Source organism: Engystomops pustulosus, chromosome 10 (assembly GCF_040894005.1).
Source record: "Engystomops pustulosus chromosome 10, aEngPut4.maternal, whole genome shotgun sequence".
In the NCBI taxonomy this organism is placed as follows: Eukaryota; Metazoa; Chordata; class Amphibia; order Anura; family Leptodactylidae; genus Engystomops; species Engystomops pustulosus.
This window is the reverse complement of record NC_092420.1, coordinates 78920025-78944834: the sequence shown is the minus strand read 5'-3', so window position 1 is coordinate 78944834 and position 24810 is coordinate 78920025. Positions and strand designations below refer to the sequence as shown.

At 45.3% G+C, this 24810-nt stretch overlaps 1 protein-coding gene across 2 annotated transcripts in view; it reads right to left on the bottom strand.

Annotated features, from left to right (window-relative positions):
* COP1 (COP1 E3 ubiquitin ligase) overlaps positions 1-24810 on the bottom strand; it is a 121290-nt gene that overhangs the window by 95213 nt on the left and 1267 nt on the right. Inside the window, exons 2-6 of one of the 2 annotated variants that reach the window (XM_072126890.1) lie at positions 15497-15556; positions 10185-10282; positions 8487-8551; positions 3344-3463; positions 517-585 (exon numbers count right to left, since the gene is read on the bottom strand). In XM_072126890.1, the coding sequence (XP_071982991.1) occupies positions 517-585; positions 3344-3463; positions 8487-8551; positions 10185-10282; positions 15497-15556 (412 nt within the window). The remainder of the gene's footprint in view (positions 1-516; positions 586-3343; positions 3464-8486; positions 8552-10184; positions 10283-15496; positions 15557-24810) is intronic. The other variant, XM_072126891.1, reaches the window with a different exon arrangement.

Below are 24810 nucleotides of genomic sequence, written 5' to 3'. Positions count from 1 at the left end.
AGGAGGTGATATGCCGAGTCCTACAATGGAAGCTCAGAAAGCGATCACATTCCTGCACGCTAGGTTTCACTTAAGAGCAAGAGGTCCCATTCTAGCGGGTCAGGGGAACATGATGCATTTTCAATGACATGCTGGTTCTTGCCCTGACATTTAGGACTGTATTACAATGTGGAGAATTCGGTCCTATTACCATTGATGCACTCATAATTCTTGTTAATGTAATGTAAGGTAGATCTTTAGGACGCACAATGTGGATGACTGCTGTGGTCGCTATATACAATTATATATATAGGACTATTGTAAGCATTGCTGACCCCATATCCACTGTCTTAACTAGATATGATCTGGGGTTACCCTTTAAGCCCCATGTATTAGGGGAGAGTTAAATCCTACATCTGTCCCCATTAGAGAATACACTTTAGACAGCGGATAGCTCAAGGGAGCAATAAAATAACAATTCTCTGTGGAAATAAAGACTTTTTCAGAAGTCTGCATTTAACATTAAACCCCCATTACCTCTCTCTTATTCCGTCGAGCCACTTTCAGGAATTCCATTAGGATCTGAACTTGAGCAGCGTGCGATTCCTGCAGAGATGGGGGGGGAAAAAAAAAATAATTTTATGAGATTTTTAACCTATGTAGAGTTTCAGGAATCCTGAGCTTGGCTGTACAGGCGATCCCCTACTTAAGGACACCAGACTTACAGACGACCCCTAGTTACAGACTGACCCCACTGCCCACTGTGACCTCTGGTGAAGTCTCTGGATGCTTTAGTCTCGGGCTGCAATGATCAGCTGTAAAGTGGCTAATGAAGTTTTATTAGTAATCCTTGGTCTCATTACAGAAAAAAAAATTTGACAATCCAGTTGTCACTCGGACCAAAAATTTTTTGTCTGGAGCTACAATTCTAAAATATACAGTTCCGACTTGCATACAAATTCAACTTAAGTACAAACCCAAGGAACCTCTCTTGTACGTAAGCCGGGGACTGCCTGTATCTATAACACAGATAAAACCACATAAGAGACAAAACAATGGCACAACTGTGCAAGGCTCCTTTCTACGAAACAGAACAAAGGGCTCTTGCCAGCCCAAGCCGTCAATGTATTGCATGGGCAGACGTTTATATGAGTTGCCAAAAGAAGTCACTGGCGGGAGCTGTGGAATCGTCTGGCCAGACAAGAGTGCAGGGAAAAAAGTTTTTTTTTTTTTTTTACACACAATTCTATATTCCCTGCACAGACCTATACATTACAGGGAATTTGTCACGAGGAGCCTCATTTTTACTAAAGACAGATTGCAGTAGCTCATTACAGCTGCAGTGCACAGATGCCTTTCTGCTTTCTCTAAGCATTTGCATTACAATATAAGTGTGTGTTATAACTTGCACCCAGACAGAATCCTCTGTGTAGTCCCAGGGGTTGGGCTTTGGTTTGGATGCATTTCAAAAAACAACATGTGACTTATCTGTGCTGCAGATTCCTCAGCTCTCAGAACCCACCTTTGTGCTCCTGTAAAGCTCCTCCCAGCTGCTCCTTCACAAAGCTCACAGCTGGGTGAGCTGACATCAATGGGAGAGGAAGGAGCTGTACAGGAACACAAAGGTGGGGGACTGAGAGCTGAGCAGTTTGCAGAACAGACAGGTCACTTGTTATTTGAAATGCATCCAAACCAAAGCCAACCCCTGGGACTACACAGAGGATTCTGTCAGGGTGCAAGGTAAGTTATAATCTTACTTAGATTGTGAAGCCACCCTTATCTTGTAGACTGGTGGATGACAAACAAACTCTGAACAACCCGATTAACGTTTCTAAACCCGATTTACAAGTTGCCAAGTGCAGGCAACAAAACACCTTTCCCGTGTTATACGAAATACGACTGGACACAACGATAATTACATAACACATCAAGCAATTATCTGAAGAAAAAAAAATAATTATAGAAAGTACGAAAAGCAGAGAGCACAGTGAGTGCAGGGGCTGCCAGCAAGCTACGAATATTACGGCTCTTATCAGTTTTGGCCATAGGTTACAACAACACTGACATCACGATCCAAAATGCGAGTAGACGTTACCGCAGAACTCCAGATTTTTGTTTATCCCGAGTTTTACCCTCTTGGTGAGGACTGCTGAAAATCCTCCTGTGCCAGTCTCTAGTAGACAAAAACGTCCTGCTGCCTTCAAATCCTTTTTTTTTGTGAAGCTAAATTTAATCTGAAGATAACATTATTTTCCCCCCAGTTTGCTGCTGTGATATTTGGCCAAAATATTTTTACGGCCGTCCTGGCAGCGACGCTGAACAATATGTGCTGTAGAAGGAGGCTCTGTTACTGGCACTGCACGCACCCGGGACAGAAAGCCTCTTTATCAATTCCACGAGACTGTCTTATTTAGGCGGAGGGATGGGGGGGGGGGGATTGCTGCGAGACAGAAGCGCGGGCACCGTCACCTTCTTTGGAAATGGAAAATGGATGGCACAGAGGATCCAACACGGCAAATTGAGATTTATGTAGTAATCGTCATGGAACAAAAAACTTCACCGGGGTTCAAAATGATGTTTCTTAGAAGAAGGGTTTTCTTAGAATAAAATGCCTCAAAAGTCAGACTGAGCGGCTTCCAAAAATAGAGATTTTGACAAAGCTCCTAATTTTTTATTTTTTTTTTTAATGGAGAGAGATATTGTTATTCCAGGCCTTTTTATGTCTAATGCTTAAATCCCAACTAAACCGCTATTGCAGAAATGACTACAGCAGGTGAGAATGGCAAAACTTTTCAATATAATTCATGGAGTATAAAAGAAAAAAAAAAAAAGTTTCACTGTTGCATTTTGCCTCTTTCTTCTTCTGTAGTGAGCACAGTTTCTGCAAGTCTTCCCAAGTCCGTACACGGCAGACAGACAGGGACAGGATGCTAAAGGTGAAATATTATAACTGGAAGTTCTGTAAGGAGAATAGACTATTCAGGGACTGCTCGTAAAGAGTTAAAGGGGTAGTTAAACGTCAGCAAATTACGGATATTGTTTGTGTGATAAAACATTCTATAATTTTCTAGTACTTTCTGTATCAATTCCTCGTGGTTTTCTAGATCTCTGCTTGCTTTCATTCAACAGGAAGCTTCATTGTTTACTTCCTGTGGATAAGAACCGAACCCTGGTCATGTGATGTCACACAGGTGCACGGTTCGTTACACATATATGCACCTGAGAAAGAATTATGGAGCTGTTTTTATTGAACAAATCTTTCATTTTGCACCACTTTGGATACTTTCATTTGTGTTAGTTAAAGCTAATGTACTATCCATAAGTGGTTGACAGGGGGAAAAAAATGTCTCTCAGTTGTACTTACTGCTTCAAGTTGCCGCTTCTTCTGTACCAAAAGCTGAAGCATCAGGTTCACATTGGCTAGATCCAGATTGTCTTGATCGGTTACCAGAAGGTCCTGAAAGATTTGCCATCGGTGACCATTCTACGACATCAAAAATGTTCAAGAAAATCAAACAACTATATATATTTACGGCTGTACTATACATGTATGCATCTGATATGCACTACTCTATACAGTGGGGGGATTAAAAACGTATTTAGTCAGCCACCAATTGAGCAAGTTCTCCCACATAACAATATGAGAGGCCTGTAACGGCCCTCATGTGAAGAACCTCAACTATGAGAGACAATGAGAAAACTAATCCAGAAAATCACATTGTCTGATTTTTTTAAAAAATATTTGCAAATTATGGTGGAAAATATGTATTTAGTCACCTACAAACAAGCAAGATTTCTGGCTCTCACAGACCTGTAACTTCTTCTTTAAGAGGCTCACTCCTTACCTGTAGTAATGGCTCCTCAGTCCCCCACTCCTTACCTGTAGTAATGGCTCCTCAGTCCCCCACTCCTTACCTGTAGTAATGGCTCCTCAGTCCCCCACTCCTTACCTGTAGTAATGGCTCCTCAGTCCCCCACTCCTTACCTGTAGTAATAGCTCCTCAGTCCCCCACTCCTTACCTGCAGTAATGGCTCCTCAGTCCCCCACTCCTTACCTGTAGTAATGGCTCCTCAGTCCCCCACTCCTTACCTGTAGTAATGGCTCCTCAGTCCCCCACTCCTTACCTGTAGTAATGGCTCCTCAGTCCCCCACTCCTTACCTGTAGTAATGGCTCCTCAGTCCCCCTCTCCTTACCTGTAGTAATGGCTCCTCAGTCCCCCACTCCTTACCTGTAGTAATGGCTCCTCAGTCCCCCACTCCTTACCTGTAGTAATGGCTCCTCAGTCCCCCACTCCTTACCTGTAGTAATGGCTCCTCAGTCCCCCACTCCTTACCTGTAGTAATGGCTCCTCAGTCCCCCTCTCATTACCTGTAGTAATGGCTCCTCAGTCCCCCTCTCATTACCTGTAGTAATGGCTCCTCAGTCCCCCTCTCATTACCTGTAGTAATGGCTCCTCAGTCCCCCTCTCATTACCTGTAGTAATGGCTCCTCAGTCCCCCTCTCATTACCTGTAGTAATGGCTCCTCAGTCCCCCTCTCATTACCTGTAGTAATGGCTCCTCAGTCCCCCTCTCATTACCTGTAGTAATGGCTCCTCTGTCCTCCTCTCATTACCTGTAGTAATGGCTCCTCTGTCCTCCTCTCATTACCTGTAGTAATGGCTCCTCTGTCCTCCTCTCATTACCTGTAGTAATGGCACCTCTGTCCTCCTCTCATTACCTGTAGTAATGGCTCCTCTGTCCTCCTCTCATTACCTGTAGTAATGGCTCCTCTGTCCTCCTCTCATTACCTGTAGTAATGGCTCCTCAGTCCCCCACTCCTTACCTGTAGTAATGGCTCCTCAGTCCCCCACTCCTTACCTGTAGTAATGGCTCCTCAGTCCCCCACTCCTTACCTGTAGTAATGGCTCCTCAGTCCCCCACTCCTTACCTGCAGTAATGGCTCCTCAGTCCCCCACTCCTTACCTGTAGTAATGGCTCCTCAGTCCCCCACTCCTTACCTGTAGTAATGGCTCCTCAGTCCCCCACTCCTTACCTGCAGTAATGGCTCCTCAGTCCCCCACTCCTTACCTGTAGTAATGGCTCCTCAGTCCCCCACTCCTTACCTGTAGTAATGGCTCCTCAGTCCCCCACTCCTTACCTGTAGTAATGGCTCCTCAGTCCCCCACTCCTTACCTGTAGTAATGGCTCCTCAGTCCCCCTCTCCTTACCTGTAGTAATGGCTCCTCAGTCCCCCACTCCTTACCTGTAGTAATGGCTCCTCAGTCCCCCACTCCTTACCTGTAGTAATGGCTCCTCAGTCCCCCACTCCTTACCTGTAGTAATGGCTCCTCAGTCCCCCACTCCTTACCTGTAGTAATGGCTCCTCAGTCCCCCACTCCTTACCTGTAGTAATGGCTCCTCAGTCCCCCTCTCATTACCTGTAGTAATGGCTCCTCAGTCCCCCTCTCATTACCTGTAGTAATGGCTCCTCTGTCCTCCTCTCATTACCTGTAGTAATGGCTCCTCAGTCCCCCACTCCTTACCTGTAGTAATGGCTCCTCTGTCCTCCTCTCATTACCTGTAGTAATGGCTCCTCTGTCCTCCTCTCATTACCTGTAGTGATGGCTCCTCTGTCCTCCTCTCATTACCTGTAGTAATGGCTCCTCTGTCCTCCTCTCATTACCTGTAGTAATGGCTCCTCAGTCCCCCTCTCATTACCTGTAGTAATGGCTCCTCAGTCCCCCTCTCATTACCTGTAGTAATGGCTCCTCTGTCCCCCTCTCATTACCTGTAGTAATGGCTCCTCTGTCCTCCTCTCATTACCTGTAGTAATGGCTCCTCTGTCCTCCTCTCATTACCTGTAGTAATGGCTCCTCTGTCCTCCTCTCATTACCTGTAGTAATGGCTCCTGTGTCCTCCTCTCATTACCTGTAGTAATGGCTCCTCTGTCCTCCTCTCATTACCTGTAGTAATGGCTCCTCTGTCCTCCTCTCATTACCTGTAGTAATGGCTCCTCTGTCCTCCTCTCATTACCTGTAGTAATGGCTCCTCAGTCCCCCACTCATTACCTGTAGTAATGGCTCCTTTTAGGACTTGTTATCAGTATAAAATACTCCTGTCCACAACCTCAGTCACACCCCAAACTCCAGTATGGTGAAGACCAAAGAGCTGTTGGAGGACCCCAGAAACTAAATTGTAGACCTGGACCAGGCAGGAAAGCCTGAATCTGCAATAGGCAAGCAGCTTGGTGTGAAGAATTCAGATGTGGGAACAATAAATAGATAATGGAAGACATACAAGACCACTGATCATCTCCCCTGATCAGGGGCTCCACGCATGTGTGGGGTCAAAATGATCACAAGAACGGTGAGCAAAAATCCAAGACACAGGGGGACTTAGGGACTGACCTGCAGAAAGCTGGGGCCAATGTAACAACAGCTACTGTCAGTAACACACTACACCACCAGGGACTCAGATCCTGCAGTGCCAGACATGACCCCAGTACATATCCGGGCCCATCTGAGGTTTGCTCGAGAGCATTTAGATGTATTGGGAGAATGTCATATAGTCAGAAGAGTTTAATAGAAAGACAACTTGTTGAGTCTGGAGGAGTGTGAATGCGGAGTTGCGGTGGGTGAAGCATGGGGGTTGGGGGGGGGACCCCATTATGAGGAGGGGCTGTTTCCTTGCAAAGGGACGAGGACAACTGATCCGTATACATGAAAGAATGAATGGGGCCATGTATCGTGAGATTTTGAGTGATTGAGATTTTTCCATCAGCAAGGGCATTTAAGATAAAAGTGGCTCGATTTTCAGCATGACAATGATCCCAAGGGAAAGGGAAAGATAGGAGAGGCTTCTTAAGAAACATTTCTAGGTCCTGGAGAGGCCTAGCCAGTCTCCAGATCTCAACCCCATAGGAAACCTTTGGAGTTAAAAGTCCCAAAACATCACTGTTTTAGAGGAGATGGAGGAATGGGTCAACTTACCAGCAGCAGTGTGTGCCAACCTTGTGAAGACCTACAGAAAACCTATGACCTCATTGCCAACAAAACGATTAAGTATTGAGTTGAACTTTTGTTATTGACCAAAAACTTATTTTCGTCCATAATTTGCAAATAAATTCTTTAAAAATCAGACAATGTGATTTTCTGGATTTGTGACCTTCTCAATTTTTCTCTCATAATTGATATTATGATGTCAGATACAGGCCTCATCTTTTTATGTGGGAGAACTTGCAGAATTGGCGACTGACTAAATTCTCCCCCCTCCCCCACTTTACGTACAACAGCTTTGCCTCATGTTTGTACATACCTCAGTCTTGGCAAGATTATGTTATGGGCAACAAAGAACAACTCAGCCATCGGTTGAGATCAGTCATCGAGAGGGCGATTGGGCAGCAAGTATGACAACAAAATACCTTCACATTTAACAAGAATCTGGTAGTAAATGTCGTGCCGTGCCCTCTGCGCTGATCGCCAGGGAGCACATTTTTTGGAGCTCTCCAGCCCCATTCAATCCTGAAATCTGAACGCTTTGACAGAGGTTCAATGATGCAGGCTAGAAGAGACAAGGTAACCTCACGGGTATATCATGCCCGAAGAATGGACTGACCTCCGGCCTGTATTGGTGGAGCCCGTTGCTGCATAATTCCCAAAGGAACACACTTCTACATCTATGGCCAAGTATTTATAGATACTTTTAATCTGTCTTAATGTGCCTAAAGCTGCAAGTATTCTATAAGCGGCCAACCCCTTTAAGTAGACAAGAGATGTTACTATGATGACTGTATGGCTCCCTCAATCCCCTGGAAGCAAGCAGGACAAGGATATGTCCAAAGTCTGGACGCCCACTGTCATTATCATTCCCCTATTAGTGGGGAGACAGTTGCAATCTCAACCAACCACTGATATAGGAGCGGGAAGTGAATGGCCCCCTCCATCAGCTGGAATCAGACAGGACGTCCAGAGCCCCACTGCCCCGGTGTCACGTGACCTGCAGCCCCAGAAGGCAAACTAGAAACTTTAAAAGGGTTAAAAGCTGCTATTGTCATGAACGAGGATTGCCGCTATTAACCCCTTAGGTACCGCAGCTGACTGCCAGTGCCATTTCATCAGGCTGCGCGCCCCTTGTGATGTAGTTGGCGTATAAGTGGCGGAAACAAACAAAAACCTTCTAAAACCCATGAGAGTGGCAGAAAACAAAAATAAATTAAATTTGCTACATAGTTTTTGTTTTTATAATTTCACATAAAATCGTACGTCTATTCTACTATCCACGTGTACGGGCAGTACCATCCTCTGTGCATTGTTATGGTCATTTCAGAAAGGAGGCAACAAATCACCAAGATAATAGACCGCAGCCGCATGATAAAAGTTCTATGTTACTTCCTGGAGTAAAGTAAGGACGGAGCTCGGGGCGCTGGTAACCGCTACACACGAGACATCAGAAGAGGCGCAGGCCGGGTGATTGCTTTTTGATAAGCCGTGTCACTCTCATTTAGTAAGGTTTTATTCACATCTTACCGATGGGTCCAGCTTCAGACGCTTGTCGTCAAATCTTTGCTTCTGTTTCAGAATAAGTTCATTTACTGGAAGAGAAGACAAAACACAGCTGTGACATCGCCAAGGGATTGTATCTAAGGAACTAAATTGCACTTACACTTTTGATGTTGTCTGCAGACTTCCCTATATACATGCACCCTCAGCCATACAGAGCTATGAAGGTGAACACATCTGGCAACAAGCTCTCTCTAAAATCCAAATCACATAGTTCAACTCTTGCTGTCAGTCCTTAAGGAAATCTACAACATAGCTTTAGTGTTACCTACATGCCTACGTGTGCCCCCAGAAACAGGAACCATTCTTCTTTTTGCTTCCAACAGCTTGGTGTTTGAGAGAAACATCATTTAATACAAATGAGCCTCAGGGGCTTCTTTCCACGTCACAGTCTCTGATGCTCTGTCGCCTGTTAATTCACGCATTTCTTCCTATCCCCTCCCTCTGAACGAAAACAGTGAATAATTTTTCAGATGATGGAGTCAGGAGGGAATCCTGTGATGTAGACAGGAGCCCCAGAGGCTCATTTGCATAATTTCAAATGGCACTTTTCTCAAACCAACTTATTAGAAGCAAAAAGCCGAACAGATCTCGTTTGAGGAAGCATTACACAGGCGTGCAAGTCTGCTTGGTTTAGAAGCACTGCACCATGCGGTAGATTTCCTTTAAATACCCCAGTATCTGCTGTGGGAGTAGAAGACTTTTTATGCAGGTTTGTTATTTAGCCCAGTAAAAACAGGTATAATAATGCACCCTCGGGGTTCAAGCCAATCCGGAGAATGAAGGTGCAGGCAAGCACTGACTTTGCACTGTGCCTCATTCTCTGTCTTTGTGATTTCTGGAAATAACTGAACGCTGGGCTCTGCATTGTATGAAACTCTTATTAATAAATGAGGAGGCAAGATTCATGCTCTACCTGCCGTTACATCAATTAGTGATAATGTGACCTCCGTGCTCAAGATTGCTAGGTGTCCCAGCATTTGGACCCACTTCTTAGCCTCTATCCTGTGGACCGGACATAACATGAAAACTTTGTACAACCAGTTGCTTATAGATCCAAGCACCATGATGATAATCTTCTTATATTTGTTATCCCTGGCATCCTTCGTGCTAAATTCAATTTTTAAAATTATCCTAATGAGTCAGAAGGATCCCCCCCATGCTGAAGATTCACAGGCTGTTACTCTCCCTCCTACTTCTCTCTCCAACTGTGTGAGATTACGGCAGACAGAGGAAGGGGGAAAGTGCAGACAGAGCTGATGTGAGGGAGGGCAGTGTAACAGCCTGTGAAGCTACAACATGGGTTCTGACTCATTAGCTTAGAATATCGATTTTAGAGGCAAGGAGGCCATGGGTAACAAACAAAAGATTACCACAGTCACGGTTCCTGGATCTAGGAGTGTCCTTGGCCTATCATGCTTCATATTCATGGTAGATTTCCTTTATTAATCCAGATCTATTTTTAGTAGAGGTCATCATTATCAGACAGGGGGTGGAGTGGTTCTTAGCCAAAATTACAGCCCTATGTCTGGTAAAGAGTCTGCATCTAATATGGGTGTTCAGACTTTGATCCAAACACAGATCCTAATGCCTGACTTCGAGTCCTTGAAATCATCTTACCTCCAGGTACCCTAATATAAGACAGGGGGCGGGGGTTCCACTCACCTAGGAAGTTGGGGTAGAGGTGGTCAATGTTATCCACCACGTAGTTACACTTTGGGCAGCGATTATTGTCCTCTAGACTTTGATGGATGCATTTGTAGCTGTGAAGAGACAAAACGCACATGAGTCTTTTGGCCGTCAGGGACTATAAATGATAAAAAAAAAATATATCAAATAACCAAAAAAGGTGCAAACTGTGCACCAAGTGGCAGCGTCCCAGCAGGACGGCAGCCGATGACATAACTTGTCTATACACTCCTAACATTTTTTGCTTTTTTTCCTGCCATTTCAAAATGTTTTTTTTTCCTTTGCTTTCAGCAGCTTTTTTTTCCTGAGAATTGATGCTTTTTCAAGTGGATATCTGGACTGCGAAGATATAGGACTTTGCCTACATGAAACATTTCTAAGAAGCCTTCAGCGACTCTGGCAGGAGATGCCTGATATTCGCCATCACAGAGCCCCCCACCCCCACTGCTGGTTATATCTGTCTCCATGGGCTCCGTGAGCTCATCCGACGGCGAAGGCTTCGTTACCGGATACCGCGACTGATCCATCAAGCGTTAAAGATTGCAACATGCGAAACCTATCTGAAGCCTGGGAATAGTAGATGTTTCTTCTCGCTGTGGATCATTATACATGCACAGAGTACATAAATAAAGAGAGAACAGCCCCTTCTGTACAGCGCTCCGCTCAGGGGGAATTGCAATACAGAGGAGTCTAAATGGTCCCGAAAATCTGACTTGGGCCAACAGACAGGCATAACATAAAAAGCTGACGAAATAACGTGTGTGCTCCAGGGGTCATACGAGAGGGGCTTCCAAAGAACTTGTGTAACAAATCCAACATGAAGTGCAAGAAGAGTCCTGCTTAAAAATTGTGCATTGTAGGAGAAAACCTGTGGCATGGGGGAAAAGAAACCCTCCCCATGCACCAAGCATAGGGTTCTTGGGGGCGTTACCAGAGCCCTTCTGTGCTGCAGCTTTGCAGATTACCCCTTTAAACTAGAGACGCGGTCACCAAGGAAGAAGTGTCACTTGCAAAGACAATAATTAATAAGATCTAAAAAATTTGTACAGGGTCAAAGCTGCGGCTACTATAATCATAGTCCCAGCAGACAGCGCTGCCCCATTAAGCTGGGAACAATGAACAGTTTTTGGAAGTGCAGAGAGTGCAAATCCGAGGTCCTCTCCGTGCACCGGCAGCGGGGCCAACTCTACATTACTCCACCGTGAGGCCCCTTCAGCAACAAAGGGCTTAAGATGAGCCACAGAAAAACAAAAACATCCCCCCCCTCTGTATTCTCACAGAACATGGATTTATTCCAGGGATAAAACGTCTCCAATGTCAGGGAGGCAGCTGCTATTAGTTTTAAAAAGGTCTTAAAAAATAGGAGGTATGGATCCAGACTGACACCTGGATGTGATTTCACAAGGCTCGCTATTACTTCTCTAGCTTTTTACTTTTTTCCCCCTTTCAGAAATTTGGGAATCGCATGTATGCTTAGCACAGGAGTGTTAAGTTATGACCGGGAAATGGTTTTTTTAACCCTCAGAGAGTGAAAGATGCTGGAGACTGACCGATTTATGGCTCAGGTGTAGAAATCCAAAGGGCTGAAACATGCCGAAATATGGTCAATATGTAAATCACATAATGCGCGTAGGCGGAGTTTCATGGCTCAACCACAGTCTGAGAAACAGTGTGGTATATGATGCATGGAGTCCCTACTTCCCTGCTGAACTATAATCATGCGGGGATGCAGGGATCGCCTGTATCATATCACAATGCTGCTCAGAATCTTATCCCAATGACCACAGTGCCGGGGATGGGATGCACCACTTCTGTTCATGTCTGTCTGAATGAGCCCCAATACATATAGGCCTGCTGGGAATTAAATATCTGATAAAAGGGGGAACTCAATTGAAAGCCAGAGGCAGTGGATTTACTAGGTTGACCATATCCAGTAAATATATGTAGGTTTGCTGTTTGGGGTCCAGAACAGTAACTTTTTGTGTGCAGGAAGCCTGAGGCTTCATAAACGTGGCCGGGAGGAGGAAGTAGGAGGGGAGAGCGCTCCCCATCGACCTCCATAGAAAGCTGAGCGGCTGCCGGGATAGGACATGACCTATAACCTGCACTGTGGCCGCCCCAACTCAGTCACGGTGAAGCGAAACGCTCTGCATTGTATCCAGGTTCATAGACCGCAATGGGGCTTGTTAGAAAGCTGATAAAGGTCCAGCAGTATCACGAGCCTCCATAAAGTCGCGTGTGAATGGGGCCTTACAGAAGAAAACTATCCTCATTCATATTCTTAGAGTGTACATGGACCAGTAAGCTTGAAGAATGTATGGCACACCAATCCTCTCTGTTAAATTAGTGTGAAACTAAAAAAAATAAATACATAGAACAATAGCAAGTCCCCTCCAAATCAAGTTTGGCACTGAAAAAAGGTGAGATTTTTAGTGTATCAGCCTTCAGTGGACATTAACCAGGACTGCACGTAACCTGAAAATATGAGCTCTAATGTTCACCATATATCTGGCGCCAGTGGTGCCCAGAGCCGTTCCTGGGGGACCAAGATGTAAAGAAGACGATGGAGAGCAGAGGACCCCACGATTTTTTTATACCCGATTTAATCTATGGCCTTGGTTATGTTGTTTCACTGTGTGAGCGAAGGGTTAAAGAGGAGAAGCCTTGAGGAGATTTTGTAAAGCAAGCTGTAGGATTTAAGGTCCTGACTGTACGTCAGTAATAGCCACGGCACAATATTGACTCGATTACCACAGCGTCTTTCGATGCAGTCAGAACTAAGAAAAAAATAAAATAAAAAGTATTACATTTCTCTCCGTTTCTGGAGCTCCGGAGTCTGCAGAACATCTCTGTGGGATCTCACAGTTCATCTAAGGATAAAAAATTGCTTTAGGAAGGGTGGGTAAGGGGGTAGAAAACAGAGAAGGAAATCGAAAAAAGGTTGTGAAATGAGGAATTGAATGTTCTAGCTTAATGCAAACAATCGAGGGCACTCCGTCAGCAGAGAACATTAAAAAACACTGACTCGGCTCGTGGACGGTATAGACGCTCAAAAGTTCATTGTCCCAGTACAATCCACTAATTGACGGCTTCCAAAAGCTCCAGATACTTAGCGGTGATGTCAACTATCAATTTACATAGTTTACACGTCTCCCGACAGATGCCAAAGACAAAGGGAGAAATAATAAGAGAAAAAAAAAAAAAAAAACACCAAGAAATCCTGCAGATCCACACAGAGGAACACGACCAGGCAAACTATAAAAATCAGGAAGTCTACTCCGGAGACCATGGCTTCCAATGCCCCAAAACCGTCTCCAAACACAGAGGCTATAAAAGCCATTCCCATACAGCACATATTTCAGGGCCCTGGACCCAAGATCTAAGGAGCGTGTGGTATAATTATAGGATTATTAGAAAAGAAGGTCTTGCATCCCCTCAGAGGAAAAAACAAACTGTGGCCACAAAATGTTGAAGAGTCCAACTCCGAGCAGCGTTCTAGGTTTTTCCTAACAAGACAGTAAATGTGCCGGAAACATTAGCCCCGGCTATGCATCTATATTGCGGTATTGAGGGCCTAAGTTCACCCAGATCCTGACAGGAAGAGAACATAAGTCCTATATTGAGCCGTTTTACAGAAGAGAACACTCTGCTTCCTATGGAGCTGGTAAGGGGTGAGGAGAGCTCACCACTGCTCCCCTTTGCCACCACTTGGACGTGTGCTCAGGCCAAAGTGTGCATTTTACGGGCCACAAATAGCGGGCCCAGTGTCGATGATAGCGGCCCGTCTGACGTTGGCCGTTGAGCGCTGCTGCCTCATTCAATGCCCATAGAAAATGACTATGCACTAGATTAAGACCTGCCGTTGCCTTACATTGCAAGCACCACACTGTATTCAAGCCCAAAATAAAACAATGGGGCCCCAGGTTAGCCACTGTTTGGCCGGTTAGCTCACGGCCAAAGCACATGGTCATGTGCAAGTATAATATAGGTGATCCTATAAGAATACTGCATGGACTGGTTAAACTTTTTTTTTTTTTTAACATGATCAACCCCTTTAATTACACCAAGGGCGGAACCTCATCAGTATGTACCCCCATCGTCATTTTATGGCCCCCAGCAGCGTCACCTAGGGCTTACTCACACATCAGATTTTTCCTCAGGATGCCATCCATGATTTTCAAAGGCAGAATAACGACCCTTTTAAGGCAGTCCACACTGTGCCTGCGTCCATATTATTTTCACGTCCACAAAAAAATAAATAATATGCATAGAGAAATGTATAAATAGTGTTGGTGAACACACCAGTGCAGAGTCACTCTGGCATACGGGTTAGGCAAAGTCTGAACACTGCCCGAAAATGGTCTTCAAAACCCCAAAAATGTGGCGCACAGCATTTCAAACCAGAAATGAATCCACAATTGTGTCCGAGAAAATCAGTGTTTGCTAGCTTTAGCAGTATGTTATGATAAAGATAGCGATTTAACACTGCTGTTACTGGGGTACGGCCAGTCATTATTTCAGGTGAAAGGGCTTCTTTAATGAAGGACAATTCTTGAGACACTTTGACATGGCCGTTGTCAGCCAGCGTAATACAGATTGTACAGATTCCTTCATTTTGACATCACTCCTTGTATCGTTGTGATGCAACTATTCTTTACACTGAAACTGCGAATGGCTCATTAAATCAGTTATGGTGCCTGACATCACGACGATACAAGGAGTTGCAGCATCCCCACATCAGCGCTGAAACTGTATACATGTATACAGTGTTGTCGCTGCCGTTTAGTGAAAAGACAGAGAGTTCTTGCATCACAGATCGCTATGATGTAAGGAATCTCGTTCAGAGCCCGGTTAAACTGTCTCAAGAAGAAAGGTGTGTATACAAAAAGTTTATAAAGTACCCTACAGAAGGTTTAGGGGCTGGTACAGTTCAAACACTTTCAATCTTCTCCTCACTGTTTCTAGAAGGAATCAGTGACTGACACAAAGGTCGTCTTCCTTCATTCCCAGGGCCACAAACCTTTACCGAGATCGTGGCAGGTGGTCACATAATGGAGAGAGTCACTGTGCAGTGACTGCTGTATCTCTGAGTATCTGACACACAGCAGCAAGGCTACACAGAGGATTTTCTTGCTGCCTATTTTATGCTATGTGCACGTATCCTTAGGCGACCCCATTCCAGAGGTTAGGGGAAGTCTGATGCAAGGGGCTTATTACTGGATACACTGAACCTAGGGCAAAAACACAAGAAAATAACAAGACAGAAAAAAAAAAACAGCAAGTCTCACCAGAAGCTGTGTCCACATTTGGTCATGTAGGCTTCCTCGATCATATCGAAACATATTGGGCTGAAAGAAAAAGAACAGAACCAGGTGAAAAGGTGAGACACAAAACAGAGATCATCAATGAAACTATCAATCACAGAAAGAAGAGGGACTTGGAGTACAGGCCGGGAAACTTTCCATGTGTGGGCTGTATATCCCAGCGGCTCATCTAAACCTCTCTGCAACATAATTATTAAAACTATGGTCGGTGCAGGATAGTAAACCCCTGGGAGCGCTTGACCACATCTAGTGAATATGATGTGCTGCAGGCATGTCAGATGATTTTCAGCTGCCACGGAAATGTGGTCCACACAAGGACCAAGCGCCCCTGAAAAGGATGGAAAAAGACCCAGGTCCATCAAGTCCAATCTATATATCATACAGTGTTGATCCGCAGGAATGACAAAAAAAAACCTACAAGGCTTTGAGCAATCAGCCCAAATCAGGGAAAATTTATTCCTTGTCAGTATTTCATCCAGTATTTTGCCAAAATCAGAAGTGGAACCTACACATAGAAAAGTATCATGGAAACCTTCAGTGTTTTGAACCCATTCTTGGTTTTGGACTATAAATACTAATGTGAAATACTGAAGAAATACTGATACTGTGTGAAGATGGCCTCTCCTCTAGGTGTAGAGGATGCCCCCTGTCTATGGTGATGGTAGAACCACCTCTCCTCTAGGTGTAGAGGATGCCCCCTGTCTATGGTGATGGTAGAACCACCTCTCCTCTAGGTGTAGAGGATGCCTCCTATCTATGGTGATGGTAGAACCTCCTCTCCTCTAGGTGTAGAGGATGCCCCCTGTCTATGGTGATGGTAGAAGCTCCTCTTCTCTAGGTGTAGAGGATGCCTCCTATCTATGGTGATGGTAGAACCTCCTCTCCTATAGGTGTAGAGGATGCCCCCTGTCTATGGTGATGGTAGGACCTCCTCTCCTCTAGGTGTAGAGGATGCCCCATGTCTATGGTGATGGTAGAACCTCCTCTCCTCTAGGTGTAGAGGATGCCCCATGTCTATGGTGATGGTAGAACCTCCTCTCCTCTAGGTGTAGAGGATGCCCCCTGTCTATGGTGATGGTAGAACCACCTCTCCTCTAGGTATAGAGGACGCCCCCTGTCTATGGTGATGATATAATCGCCTCCCCTCTAGGTGTAGAGGATGCCCCATGTCTATGGTGATGGTAGAACCTCCTCTCCTCTAGGTGTAGAGGATGTCCCCTGTCTATGGTGATGGTAGAACCGCCTCTCCTCTAGGTGTAGAGGATGTCCCCTGTCTATGGTGATGGTAGAACCACCTCTCCTCTAGGTGTAGAGGATGCCCCCTGTCTATGGTGATGGTAGAACCTCCTCTCCTCTAGGTGTAGAGGATGCCCCCTGTCTATGGTGATGGTAGAGCCGTCTCTCCTCTAGGTGTAGAGGATGCCCCCTGTCTATGGTGATGGTAGAACCTCCTCTCCTCTAGGTGTAGAGGATGCCCCATGTCTATGGTGATGGTAGAACCACCTCTCCTATAGGTGTAGAGGATGTCCCCTGCCTATGGTGATGGTAGAACCTCCTCTCCTCTAGGTGTAGAGGATGTCCCCTGCCTATGGTGATGGTAGAACCTCCTCTCCTCTAGGTGTAGAGGATGCCCCCTGTCTATGGTGATGGTAGATCCTCCTCTCCTCTAGGTGTAGAGGATGCCCCATGTCTATGGTGATGGTAGAACCTCCTCTCCTCTAGGTGTAGAGGATGTCCCCTGTCTATGGTGATGGTAGAACCACCTCTCCTCTAGGTGTAGAGGATGCCCCATGTCTATGGTGATGGTAGAACCTCCTCTCCTCTAGGTGTAGAGGATGCCCCCTGTCTATGGTGATGGTAGATCCTCCTCTCCTCTAGGTGTAGAGGATGCCCCATGTCTATGGTGATGGTAGAACCTCCTCTCCTCTAGGTGTAGAGGATGTCCCCTGTCTATGGTGATGGTAGAGCCGTCTCTCCTCTAGGTGTAGAGGATGCCCCCTGTCTATGGTGATGGTAGAACCTCCTCTCCTCTAGGTGTAGAGGATGCCCCCTGCCTATGGTGATGGTAGAACCTCCTCTCCTCTAGGTGTAGAGGATGTCCCATGTCTATGGTGATGGTAGAACCACCTCTCCTATAGGTGTAGAGGATGTCCCCTGCCTATGGTGATGGTAGAACCTCCTCTCCTCTAGGTGTAGAGGATGTCCCCTGCCTATGGTGATGGTAGAACCTCCTCTCCTCTAGGTGTAGAGGATGCCCCCTGTCTATGGTGATGGTAGATCCTCCTCTCCTCTAGGTGTAGAGGATGCCCCATGTCTATGGTGATGGTAGAACCTCCTCTCCTCTAGGTGTAGAGGATGTCCCCTGTCTATGGTGATGGTAGAACCACCTCTCCTCTAGGTGTAGAGGATGCCCCATGTCTATGGTGATGGTAGAACCTCCTCTCCTCTAGGTGTAGAGGATGTCCCCTGCCTATGGTGATGGTAGAACCTCCTCTCCTCTAGGTGTAGAGGATGCCCCCTGTCTATGGTGATGGTAGATCCTCCTCTCCTCTAGGTGTAGAGGATGCCCCATGTCTATGGTGATGGTAGAACCTCCTCTCCTCTAGGTGTAGAGGATGCCCCCTGTCTATGGTGATGGTAGATCCTCCTCTCCTCTAGGTGTAGAGGATGCCCCATGTCTATGGTGATGGTAGAGCCTCCTCTCCTCTAGGTGTAGAGGATGCCCCCTGTCTATGGTGATGGTAGAGCCGTCTCTCCTCTAGGTGTAGAGGATGTCCCCTGTCTATGGTGATGGTAGAACCACCTCTCCTCTAGGTGTAGAGGATGCCCCCTGTCTATGGTGATGGTAGAACCGCCTCTCCTCTAGGTGTAGAGGATGTCCCCTGTCTATGGCGATGGTAGAACCACCTCTCCTCTAGGTGTAGAGGATGCCCCATGTCTATGGTGATGGTAGAACCTCCTCTCCTCTAGGTGTAGAGGATGTCCCCTGTCTATGGTGATGGTAGAACCTCCTCTCCTCTAGGTGTAGAGGATGTCCCCTGTCTATGGTGATGGTAGAACCGCCTCTCCTCTAGGTGTAGAGGATGTCCCCTGTCTATGGTGATGGTAGAACCACCTCTCCTCTAGGTGTAGAGGATGCCTCCTGTCTATGGTGATGGTAGAACCATCTCTCCTCTAGGTGTAGAGGATGCCCCCTGTCTATGGTGATGGTAGAACCACCTCTCCTCTAGGTGTAGAGGATGCCCCCTGTCTATGGTGATGGTAGAACCACCTCTCCTCTAGGTGTAGAGGATGCCCCCTGTCTATGGTGATGGTAGAACCACCTCTCCTCTAGGTGTAGAGGATGTCCCCTGTCTATGGTGATGGTAGAACCTCCTCTCCTCTAGGTGTAGAGGATGCCCCCTGTCTATGGTGATGGTAGAGCCGCCTCTCCTCTAGGTGTAGAGGATGCCCCCTGTCTATGGTGATGGTAGAGCCGTCTCTCCTCTAGGTGTAGAGGATGCCCCATGTCTATGGTGATGGTAGAAACTCCTCTCCTCTAGGTGTAGAGGATGCCCCACGTCTATGGTGATGGTAGAACCTCCTCTCCTCTAGGTGTAGAGGATGTCCCCAGTCTATGGTGATGGTAGAACCACCTCTCCTCTAGGTGTAGAGGATGCCCCCTGTCTATGGTGATGGTAGAGCCTCCTCTCCTGTAGGTGTAGAGGATGCCCCCTGTCTATGGTGCCCAATATTCCCTGTGTGGTCTGACCAGCAAGTTGCATAACCACTCCGCTCCATCTCTACCAGCAGGTTGTATACAAATTATCCTTGGGTTTAAATGTTTCTAAATAATCTAAGTGACCATAAGTATACAGTCCTGGAGGCTAAGATGCCACCTTCTTCAGTACAAGGTAACATTCACATCACAACCTTTAGGTACAGGCAGTGTATATCCCAGGAAAGCTCTATACATATAATCTGAATATATCCATGGACTATACTGGCAGGTGGTGGCATCCTTTTTTTCTCTATCTGGACAGTATATTTTGCAACCACAAGTTAATACTGGATGCATTATCCTGCATTACATTACTGTTAACATTTGCAGTTACAAAATGCAATGTAAACGTGATCTGGAAAAACTGCATCTGAAAACCTCAATGTTTGAACACCTCCTCAGGCATCCATCTACAGCTGAGTTTATGCTGTGGTTGCCTACTCTGTGAGGTTACTACCTATATAAAGACCGTTACATCACTCGGGAGACCCCATAAACATCAGCAGCAAGTCCCCATCTCCATGAGGGGGCGCATTACTTCCCTCCCTGACCTAGACGCCAGACTCTCATTTTGCTAAACCAGATTCCTACACTGTACTGAAAAGATGCAATCACATTGAAGCAGTTCTGTCTACAGGAAACCCATACCGTATGGAAAGGATATAATGGTAATCGTCCTGCTTCATGTCATTAGGTTTTTCTGAAAAATTTATGCTGGATTTTTTACAGGGGTTGCTTTTCTTATACCATTCTGGAAAACATATTTGCATGTTTCCCAGAATTCTCCAGTATCAATGGCTGCATGTCTCTACATGCTTGCAGGGCAGCCTTAAAGGGGTTGTCCGAGTTTTTGAAAAAAAGATAAAAGTGGCCGGGACAGGGCTGCTTAAAAAAATAAAGCTGTACTTACCTTCCGGTGCCCTCCGGTATCCAGCGCTGCTGTCACTCCGGTCCGGGCGCCATGTAAACAAACATGGCCGCAGGATCAGCGCTGGATTCATCTTCCGGCCGGCCGTGGCCGGGTACGCCTATCCGTCCCTATACACAGCATTGTGTATGGGGGCCGGAAGGTTGTCGGGTCCGGCCGGAACTGAGTCCAGCGCTGCTCCGGCGGCCATGTTTGTTTACATGGCGCCCGGACCGGAGTGACAGCAGCGCTGGATACCGGAGGGCACCGGAAGGTAAGTACAGCTTTATTTTTTTTATGCAGCCCTGTCCCGGCCACTTTTAGCTTTTTTTCAAAAACTCGGACAACCCCTTTAAAGGGAACCTGTCACCAGGTGTCCCTTTTGAGCCTCTTTCAGGTCCCCACAGACAAATATCTTGTCCCCAAAATGCTTTTTTTTTTTTTTTTTTATAAACTTCTGGCATTAGTGGTTAGAACAAAAAGAACAGAACGAATAAGCCAATAAATTATTGCCCTTGATAAATGGCAGACACGATTACCAGTCAACTACTGCATCCAAACATTCATAAAAGACAGAGCACGATGTCCAAATTGTAAAATAAAATGTAACTTTTAATAATTGGCAATAAAATATATTCATCAAAAATCAAAAGTGCAGTGTCGACCATCTAGTCAAAAAGAGGGGTGGGTACCGTATCAATGTTGAACCTTTGTCATCACATTTGTTCAATACCATTCGACCAATGAAAGCATTGACCCAACACGGTCCCCACTATTTCAGCACTGTATGCTATCATATCACAGTAGTAAATATAACACTATGCATTGTCATATAACCCAGATGTCTAGGACCTATTATACCCTACTATCACTGGCCCCACAAGTGCTCCCGCCCTGACAAGGACGGTAACAGTGCCTCATATTATTCAAGTTAATCTAGCATGGTGACTAGATATCTTAGCGTGGGCGCCATATTCTCATGCACCCACGTCATTAAGTCAATACAGACCTCCCCTGCGTTCACGCATGAAACTCGTAGGGACTAGGTATTGAATAGTATTAAGGACTGACAGATATTGTCAGGGCGGGAGCATTTGTGGGGCCAGGACACCAGCTGATTGTAGAGTATTATAGGTCCTACACATCTGGATCAAGAGACTATATGTTAAAGACTGGCGAGATCCACTTGATTGTTTTTCCTACCTCAGTAGATATTTGTTGTCTTGGGTTATGTGAAAATGCATAGTGTTATATTTACTACTGTGATAGCATACAGTGCAGAAATAGTGGGGACCGTGTTGGGTCAATGCTTTCATTGGTCGAACGGTACTGAAAAAAATGTGACGACAAAGGTCATCATTGATACAGTACCCACCCCTCTTTTTGACGAGATGGTCGTCACTGCACTTTTGATTCTTGATGAATACGTTTTAAAGGAAATTATTTAAAGTCACGTTTTATTTTACAATTTGGACATCCTGCTCTGACTTATATTAAAGTTTGACAGGCTCCCTGCCAGCTTGTGTCCTGTGTCCCTAGGGAGTTCCCCTCACTCTTCTGGAAAATGCTCGTCCCAGTCACTCATTGCCACCACCTTGGAGATCTGCAAGCATAAGGTGAGGAGGAGCTTTTTTTTCCCCAAAACCACATATGAGCATTTTCCAGAGGAGGGAGAGAAAACTCCATGCTGAACACTCCCCAGGGACACAAGCTGCTAGGGAGCCAGGGAAACTTTAACATAAGTTATTGTTTTAACCACTAATGCCAGAAGTTTTATAAAAAATAGTTTGGGGATAAGCTATTTATTGTCTGTGGGAAAATGGAGGAAGGTCAAAAGTGTGCAGGGTGACAGGTTCCCTTTAACTGGCAAAGTCATTCATGGTTACTTCCCTGACAAAGAGCATTCTGCACCAATTTGAATCTGATTAAATAAAATTTGGACCTGGCCCTGTAGAAGAATTGATGCAGAGCCTCTTAGTATATGGGATGCATCACATTATTTGCATACTGTTGGGACTGAACGCATGAACAATGAATTGGAGAGAGAGAAAACCTTTTCCAGTTTCAAGTAGTGGGAAAGGAAGACCCATTTTTTTTTTTTTTTTAACAGTGGTCAGTGACCCATCCTCCAATCAGATTGCTATCCCAAACGTAAAATTTTAACCTGAAATAACCTCTTTGGAGGACCAAGAAGCACAGTTAATACTAAACTCAATGCATCATAGTGCTACTATATACTGATATTACATAACAGTCATGTGAAAGCCGCCTAACCCTGATGATAGTGATCTGCTATTCCATTCCAGCAGCTGAAATAGAAAATAAGCCGAGTGTGGGAAACAACAAGGGCAAGTGAGCAGCTAATAATGTGTTACTAGTGGCACAGAAGTGATAGACCTATTGAGACAGCGAGCTCACGTGCCGACCCCTTGGAGAACATTGCACAATTCTACGCTTCTTTGCAAACATCAGTTCCCAATAGACAACTTTAACAAGCGTCATAATTGCTTGAAATTGGAGTTAAAAAACAAACAAAAATGTGGCCTTTTACACCACTTGCTGTGTAATGTCCTGACTTCCTATGAACTCACAATCATTATACTTAACTCCTTCACTGCTAGTATGCCAGGAATGTGGAACCTGGATCAGAACACAAGGGCGGTTGTGTGATGGAGACGTAAACAGGATACTGCTCGTTAATGGAAGAACTCAGACCCGTTAGGGTGTAAACATGCTGCGCTCCAACACATATACCGAGACGTCAGGTTTTCATTAATAAAAAGTCTGGACCGAATAATCAGATTTGAGCAAAGAAACAATAGGTCCTGGGAATGAGAACCTGAGATGCAGGGGCAATGAGGGTGCACAACCTCTTGTGTTTACAACTCAGGTCAGCCTATGGGAGGAAGAGCCAAGATGTATCCTGCTGTAGACACAAACAATGGGGTACATCCTTCCGGTTGGCTCCTTATGCCAGTGAAGCAGAAGTCGCGGAAGGGATGCAATACGTTGCCTCCGTTTCCATTTGCCTCGACTGAGCATACCTCGCTCAGCAGGATGGAAAGTCTTATGCAACATATACTGGTCAGGAGGGATCAAAAAGGACATCTCTGTCTGCTAGTATTTGTCTATGTATACGCTCAGTGTATACGCAGGGAGCTTTCGTCACATATACAAAAGACATTAAGTGAATGTAGCCCAAATCATTTATAATAACTTATTTTTCTAAAGAACACAACAAACTAGAAAGTAAACTGGCTTTTTTTTTGTTTTATTCCTTTATCTACTTGCAGTTTGATGTTTTCTGATACTTTTGAAATGTAGCGACGTGACCTCCTCTCTGAAGCCATTGCACATGCTCAGAACTCCGGCTTCAGAGAAGAGCTCACGTCGCTGTGCCCTGAAGACTGTATGTCGAGAGTATCAGAAGAGGCTACTGGGGCATGGAGTAGCCGCAGCTTCCGCTCCACAGTGTGAATACTCCTAACCCCGGTAGCCTCCAAAAAAATTCACACATTTATTAAAAAAAAACAACTTTTGATATAAATTTGGGCCACTTAAAATTAAAAAAAAAATAAAACTCATCAAGCTGCTAGTAAATAAAGGAACCTGACACTAGATTTACCTTATTAGGTAGAACCGTGATGATAAATTTCTTTTAATATAAGCAATATACCCTTGTTTTACAACCAAACAACTCCTTCAACACTTTTGTCCTGAGACGTTTCTCCACTTTCTAAAACATTACGTTACCCAGCGTGATATCCCAACAATTCTTGCAACTTTTGTGATAACTCTTCGATAACTAAAATAACTTTTGCAAAGTTAATCACAGCCACTATCCCAAACACCTTCCAAAAGTACAGTGAGAATAAAGACGTCTGTTGAACCTTCCCATGTAACTGAAATAAGGGATGCAGCTCACACTATCAATAGGACAAAAACCCTGCCCTCTGTCAACTGAATATTAAGGATCTATAGGGGTTTTCTGACTCAAAGCTTATTTAACGCAGCATAGCAATAAGACAAATCACATAACAGCCCCTGCAGCTAATCTATCCCATGTTGTATGTATTGATCTGCCTCCATAAATGACCTGTAGCAACCAGTGCAAGGCAGTCGGACCTGGAATAAGAGCCCATTACATTTATTAGTATGGAAGTATCAGAAATTGTCCAGCACAGCGCACAGGTACTCGGTACTGCCAATCTGCTAAGATTCCATAGAATTAAATGGAGCAACAGGTTTGTATTCAGTTTTCATTCAATTTAGCAAGGATGGGATTGCTAGGGACTCCATTCTCATGAATTGAGGGGTCCTGTTGTCATGATCAGTGGAGTTCAGTTATCTCCCACCCTGTGGGTAGGGGCCAAAAACCATACTTTGTACAACCTCTTAAATTGTACTTCTTTGATCATTTAATTTCCTTAAAATACTCTCTCCTTGCCCCATGTAAAAAAAAAAAAAGGGGCACGGAAGCCGCACTCAGCTTCTGAGCGGCCACGCACATCCATCCCACGCGATACATAGCCGGGAATAGGGACCAGTGGGCGTGGCCGGTAGCTGAATGCAGCGCAGCTTCCTTGACCCTGTTTGTTTACATGGGGCACG